General features: G+C 39.7%; 1 protein-coding gene across 1 annotated transcript in view; it reads right to left on the bottom strand.

Annotated features, from left to right (window-relative positions):
- Positions 1-2,088: 2,088 nt before the first annotated feature.
- The window catches only part of GNA13 (G protein subunit alpha 13), a 29,908-nt gene continuing 24,746 nt past the window's right edge, over positions 2,089-7,250 (bottom strand). Inside the window, exon 4 of the mRNA XM_069799352.1 lies at positions 2,089-7,100. Coding sequence (XP_069655453.1) covers positions 6,528-7,100 — 573 coding nt within the window. The 3' untranslated portion in view covers positions 2,089-6,527. The remainder of the gene's footprint in view (positions 7,101-7,250) is intronic.

Here is a 7,250-nt window from a genome sequence, read left to right as displayed (position 1 = left end):
GGCCGGAGCACGGCTCGCTCTGTGATCTTGCAGAAGCTTCTTTTAGGAGCAATAATGAGCGAGAATCCCAGAGCCCAGAAAGCTGCTGATTGCACTCCAGCAGGAACAAACATCTTGCCCCTCATTTTCAAGCATGCATAGAAACACAAGGGAAAAAAGCAGAGAAGAGAAATCCAATACTATCTAAAGTTAGGCACAAACAAAACACTACTGCAGAACCTTGTGGGACTCGGTCTATCTGGACCCTTCTTACTAATTTGATCTAGTAATTCACATTTCGCACACAGTGAAAACATTTCAGCTTGTGTGGAAAACACAGCTAAGCAGTACATTAAGTAACTTGATGCTATTAACTTTTTGTTTTGTTTTACAGAAAAAACCAGCAGGGTCTGGGCCAGCGCAGACTCTTGTCCTGTTTCCAGGCGCGTTCCCTGAAGGGCTCTGCTCACTTGGCACCCGCTCCTCCAGCACTTTGCCCTTCAGCTGCTGTACAGCTTAATAGTCAGGTCAGCTCCCCTGCAGGAAGGGGACTCCTTGGGTCAGCTCTGAAGCCACTCCTGCTGCAGGCAGGGCAGCCAGGGAAGAAGCTCTTTCGGCACAGCTCCACTCCATTTTCGTTCCCTTATGTCAGTTATTGTGTAATCACCCAGTTACTTTAACAGGAAGGAAGAGGCTCGAAAACCCAGCCTACATTCAGTAGTACACGCAATGAGGTGTTCTGTTAAATTAAGAGCTTTGTGAAAGGGAAGAAACTTCCACTTGCTCACATAAATCCTGTAACACGCTCCTTCCCTGCCCCTCCTTCGGCTCTCCCCACCACCATCAGCCCCCGGGCACATCAGTGCGGTGAAGTTACCAGTCTGCAAGTTACTGCTGCACAGACCACCACCACTAACCTATTTCCAATGACAGCTTTAGTCAACAAGAGCTTAACTAGAAGCCTAGGTGAACCTCGATGTAATTACACTTTTAATATTGGGCTTAAAAAAACCCCAAACAAACAGAATCTGTTAAGAAGAGTTCCAGGTGTTGTTAGTTTTACTCCTCAGGTGGCTGACTGCATCTCAGGAAATAAGATGCAAGAAAAAAAAAGCTTTCAAAAAACCCTACAGAGATTGGTTTTCAAAGTCAGAGCAACATCACAAATGCTGTTCATTTGATATAACTGTTTCAGTGCAAAAAAGTGGTCAAGAGATGAGGTTGCAATTTCTCAGAAACAACCCCCCTAGGAACAAGCAGGGCCTGGAATCAAAACTGCACTGCAGAGCTGGGTTAAGTTTGAGGGCATCCGACAGGTTTTTAACTCCTAATTTCAATGAGCAGAGGTGGCTCCTTCCCACAGCGAACTCTGCTCCCCACAATGCAGAGGCTGGGGCAGAGCGTGCAGGTTCCTATTAATCCACAGCAACATTCACGTACACTAAGAATTTTTACAGTTTATGTATTCCGATTATCAAGACAAATACTAATGTTGAGCACTAACTCTATAAACAAGCATGACTTGGTCTGAGTATTTTCAGAGATTTAGTGTCCACAGCATGCCAGCCAAATCCAAGGGCTGTTGTGGAAAACGAAGCATCTCAGGCCTATAAAAACTGACAGGGAGAAATTAATGTTTTTTCTGCAAAACATTGCTTCATATTGCAGCCGATTACAAAACAGCCAGTGATCCATTTCTAGAGGAGGCAGACGCTGGCTTATTCAGAAAACAGCTTAAAAAAAAGAGTAAAATCTAACTCTGCAATACTGAGATACATAATTTATACAGAGACTTGCCACTTACGCCATAACACACACGGGTGTCATCAATATTTTAAATATTGAGTACCAAACTGGTTGTCAAATGCAAGTCAGCAATTTCTTTTTGCCACTCTACTGGAGAGAAAGCAATCAGGCGGAACAAGAATCTGGATGAGCCCTTTTAGCACAGAGCTTGCTTGAGACCAGAGACTAACTCTATTACATATTTTATTTGAAACAAAAGATGTAGCAGGAGCAAAACAGCTGGCCTTAGCCAACCAACAAAAAAAGTCAGTTGGCTGCCTCCACACATCATTAATTTGAAAAAATAATTTCATAATACCAACATGAGGCTGTATATGTTTATTCATCGTCAGTAATTTTTGTACACAAGGCAAATATTAATAGCTGAAAGGCAACACTTTTGGAGAGTATGTACAGAGCAATGTACAAGCAAGTGTAAGAGGTTTTAAACTATTAATCAATTTAACCATTTTATAAAAAGGAATTGATGCTTTTTCTTCTAAGACCTCCCTTAGAAATAATTTATTGCCAATCTTAAACTAAAGCAAGGAGAAAAAAAAATTTACAATAAAAAGTAGTCCCTGGAAAGTTTATAAAAAGTTAAACATATAAAATTGTAAGCCACAAACATTTATACAAAGCTAATACAAATCTTGGTTTTGTTAAAGATCTATGAGGTTGTTACAAAATATATTTTTACATAAAGGCTTCACGTAAGGTAAGCTCTCACTGCTACTGAAAGCGCAGGAAAGCAGTTTTAAATAGTCTGCAATTCAACTTATTTTCAAGTACAATGCAAAGAAATTGCAAAATGGCACTGTATTGCAATGCTGTGTAATTAAAAAAACTACGTTAATGGTACCATCAAATAGACAAGACCTGTAAAGTTAACTCGTGAACAATTTGGTATGGCATGAAACTTCTGATCATTTTGAAACAGGAAATGTTATTGTTGGAAAATGAACCTTCTGCAACCGGCCTTAAAGAGAAAAAACCAGAGAAGTCTTCCAATGGCAATGGACATGTTAAAAACACACAGTTCTCCATTTTTCAGCAGTGAATTGCTCCCAAACATGGTGAGCAGATGCAGTTTGACTAAGCTATCTGGGACTGATCATAAATACTATTACTAGCCAAGTGTCATGAAGCTTGAAACACCCACCTGATCTGAGCAACTTGCTAGAATAATTCTGATGGGCAAAATTTAAAGCTACTTACTAGGCAAATGAGTCCAATATATAGCCTTTGAGATCAATGAACCCACCTGACTTTTTTTTAAGAGCAGATATTCTAGAAGAAAGCTTAAGTTTTACACAAACTGATGGCTTACGCTCCCACATACAATATATTAAAAAAGTAAAATTTTTAAAGCCCTGATGAACAGCCACAGTTTTCAGGTATCAATCAACTCAGTTTAACACACTGCAGCAGGGAACAGTCGCTAAAACACCAATTTCACTTTCAAGTACAGGAAGGCTGTACAAGACAGTGGTATATCTCCATACGGTCAGTGATCTATTTAACAGAGCTCACTCCATCAAAGAGAACTAAGAAAGTTTTGGGAAACTTGATTTTCTACCTGCTTTCCCACCTTCACTAGAAATATGTCCTGACCTTGTACCACAGACTGGTTTACATGAACAAGCTTCACTCTTACTAGCCAACCGTGACTCATTTGTTTGCTTCAGGATAAAAATCAGTCTGTTCAAAACATCAATCCTTCAGCTCTTGTACCAAAATGGTATCCTGCTATGAAGAAATAATATTTAGAAACAAATCTAAAAAGAAATACAACAGTACATGCTGTGCTCCTTTTCAGGTAGCTGATGAAGAGTAAGTTTGAAGATGGAAAAGCCAAATGTTGATTCGGTTTGTTTAGCCAGTATGTTAACATAGGAACCATGTAAACAGTTACATCAAGGTTAGTTGCCTCACCCCGTCTAAAGAAGTGGGAGTGGGAAACGTGAGTGATTTGACTCAGTCATTTCTTTAAAATAATTCATTTCTGCCTGAGATTCATATAGTGCTTTTCTACCAGGGCCTACTTTGTCAGAAGTGACCCAACATTGCAGGGTCTACCTTGCTATCTTACAGGCCCTGGTGTTCACAGGGAAAGTGATCTGAAAGGATTAAAACCAGGTTTTTTGTGTTGCTGCAGGGGAGAAGCCTGCTGAATATTTTTCCTCCTTTAGCTAACGTCAGAAGTGCCCAGCGCCTTAGTGATACTGACTATATCCTTAGACTGACACCAATTTTGAGGATCTTTAGTAAATTAACAGGTCCCTTGACACAAAATTCATCAACATTTTACATAAACAAATTTGTTTAGACAAATTCCTGGTAATCTTCATATCATCCACTATCCAGTCTTTTGTTTCTTCTGCAATCATCTAGTCTGACACCCTGCAAAACACATACTACAGACCCTCTCCAAATTAATTATTTTAATCAGAGCAGAGGTAAGTCTCTTTTAAAAAAAGCAAAACAAAACAAAAAAAACTTGTTCAGACAACTGTCAGCAAAGGAAAAAACCAAACCTACTACTTCTCTTGTTGACTGACAAGGGCATGGATTTATTCAATTTCTACTTTACACCACCGGACTTTGCGGCTACCAGACAGAGGTTTGTTGTCTGCTCATGTAGCATTTATAGCTCAACCAAATCAACCAGTCATCCTTCTCCAAAGAGGGAAATGGAAAACTCCTGGACTCCCGTTACAGGCATGTTGTCCCATCTTTTAAACAGCCTCACTATCCTTTTTTGAGGTCTCTAGTTCATCATCCTTCTTGAATTGCTCGCATATTACCTGAACACATCAAACCAGAAGTAATCATATCCATGTCCACTAAGGAGGCAAAATCTACATTAAACATCCCCATCTAAAGGTTATATTAATCCTCCCGACATCAGTGTTGCACCCAGACTTTATGTTTATGTTTAGATTATGCACTGTAACTTCTCCCAAGCTCTTCAGAATTCTTTCCTCCCAAAATAGTGCCTTATCGCAGAAATCGCAGACTAATCTATGACTACTCATTGGATGATATAAAAAAATAGAGGTCTTTCAAAGCACCTAACTAAATAAAAATACACTATTCCCCTTCTACTGACAGGAGAATGAGGTACAGAGATGTTAATACAACTTACAATCACAGTAAGTAAAAGGCTAAGTTCAGAAGACAGGCAGCTTTCCTATGTTCTAACAGGGACACTGCTCCAAGCAGTGAGAATACTATGTCACACCGCTTGCCACATGTGCGGTATGTTAATAAAAATTCATTTAAGAAAGTATTGGCCAGAATCACAATCCACAGGAATTGGCCAGTTCCATGGGGCAAAGTGGCAAGCTGAACTGCCTATGTGACACTACAGCCTGGGGGAAACTTGGTAGCGGCAGTACTTTTTAAAACACAAGCTTACAAGCTTACTCTCATTTTGTAGTATGCTGTGTGGTGCATGAGGATTTCTGGGCAAGAAATATTTTTTTTTTTTAATCACATGGCAACGGTAACAACCGCCCCTAAAAAAAAAAAATGTAACTGCAATGGAACTTTTGGTAAAATACTCTCAGTCACAAGCAGCACTCTGGAGTATGCTGTGCAACATATTTGGCTCAAGTACACTTAGGATTGCTAGACCCGATTGGAAAGTCTCAGAAAGAACCTCATCAGCTGAAGCATGTTCTGCTGTGACATGTTCTTTTTTCAGAAGACAACATTCATCTTCATGGTGTCAGCTACACAAGGCCTCTGCTGGAACACATATGCTCACATAAGGCCACTGAAAATACCGTAAGAGGACAGAACACAAGGAGGCACTTAGGTTTGCAAGTACTTCTATCCGTCACCAAATGCTTACTGATTAAGATGAGGCACGCTGTAAGAAGTCACGAAGAAAGTAAAAATAAACTGGTGCTATATGAAAGTGCTTCAAGAACAGGTAAGGTACCTACATGTAACATCTGGTTAGTGAAGATAAGAAATACAAGTTTAGCTTGCTCCCCCTTCCCACATCAGAATTTCAAGAGGACCGTATCATAGTGCTCTGTGCTTTGCCATGGCTCTAAGACGTACATACAATGCAATAGAGTGAAACTGTGTACTGTGCCATTCACTAATTCCTTGTCACTAGACTTCTGCCTGCATTAGTACTTCCTGCCAGATATGTCTGAAGCTCCCAATCTAAGTATTTTTAAAGCACCTCCCAGTCAAACCCCATGCAAAGATTTATACTTGAACAGGAAGTATGTTACACGCAGGAATCCTAGCTTCAAACAGATGATTCCAACAAGGGATTTATGGGATTTCTAACCAACAATAGACCTGAGAAATCATAAGTCAGCTATGGTATCACAGTCTTCATAATGAAGTTCGATGTGAAAAGTTTCTTCCCCCCTTAAATTACTGCCACAGTCTAACAATTGCAACAATTTCACTGAAGTTTGGACTTTGAATTCTGAAGGTGGAATGAATGTTCTAGGATAATATACATGTTTGTAAAAGGTCAAATTTATCACTTTACAGGTAACTTAGACATAGGTCTGCTATAAAATTACAACTCGAGTCAACTTGAAGCTACACTGGAATAGATTAAGCCTGAATTTCTGCAGAAATTGGCAATAATGTGTTCAGCAGCAGCTTTTAGCCACATATCAAGAAGTCTGACAGGATCTGGATTTCTCTACTCCTGCTGTAAACTTCTAGTTAAAAAAAAAACAAAACAACACACAAAAGTTACTCAAATAAAAATGTCTTTTTGCACATCACTGTAACATAAGCTGCTTGAGGTTGTCGTGAAGGATGGTATCCTTAACATCACGGAAAACTAGCCGGATGTTTTCTGTGTTAATAGCAGTGGTGAAGTGGTGGTAGAGGGGCTTCTGCTGCTGGTCCCGGCGTTTAGTACGAAAACAATCCACCAGGAATTTTTGGACATCTGTTAAGCAGTGGGGATTCCCTTCAAACTCTGGAAAATAGTCTTTGATGCTCACTTTTTGTACTTTTTCCTCAAGCAAGTCCGTCTTATTTAAGAAGAGAATGATTGAGACGTTGCTGAAAACCCGGTTGTTGACTATTGTTTCAAAAATGTTCAGGGATTCTGTAAGGCGATTTGTTTGCCGATCCTCCATAAGCACTTGGTCAAATTCACTTGAGGAAACAAGGAAGAGTATTGATGTGACACTGTCGAAACATTCGAACCACCGTTTCCGTTCTGACCTTTGGCCACCTACATCAACCATTTTGAAAGGAACATTTTTTATTTCAAAGTCGTACTCATGAATCCCTTTTGTGGGTCTTCGTGCCAGCAGTATATCTTGCTGTGAGGGAAGATAATCCTAAGAAAAAAAAAAAAGAAAAAAAAAAAAAAGGAGAGTTTGCCGATTAGGATAGAAGTCACAGGCATGGTGATCACAGCTGACTTGCAATCAAGATAAAAGCTTGCAGAGGAATAGCACAAGGTTTTCAATAAACATACACATGTATGT

This window comes from Haliaeetus albicilla, chromosome 12, assembly GCF_947461875.1.
Source record: "Haliaeetus albicilla chromosome 12, bHalAlb1.1, whole genome shotgun sequence".
Taxonomy (NCBI): domain Eukaryota; kingdom Metazoa; phylum Chordata; class Aves; order Accipitriformes; family Accipitridae; genus Haliaeetus; species Haliaeetus albicilla.
Note: the sequence above shows the minus strand (reverse complement) of the source record. Positions and strands in the feature narration are given on the sequence as shown.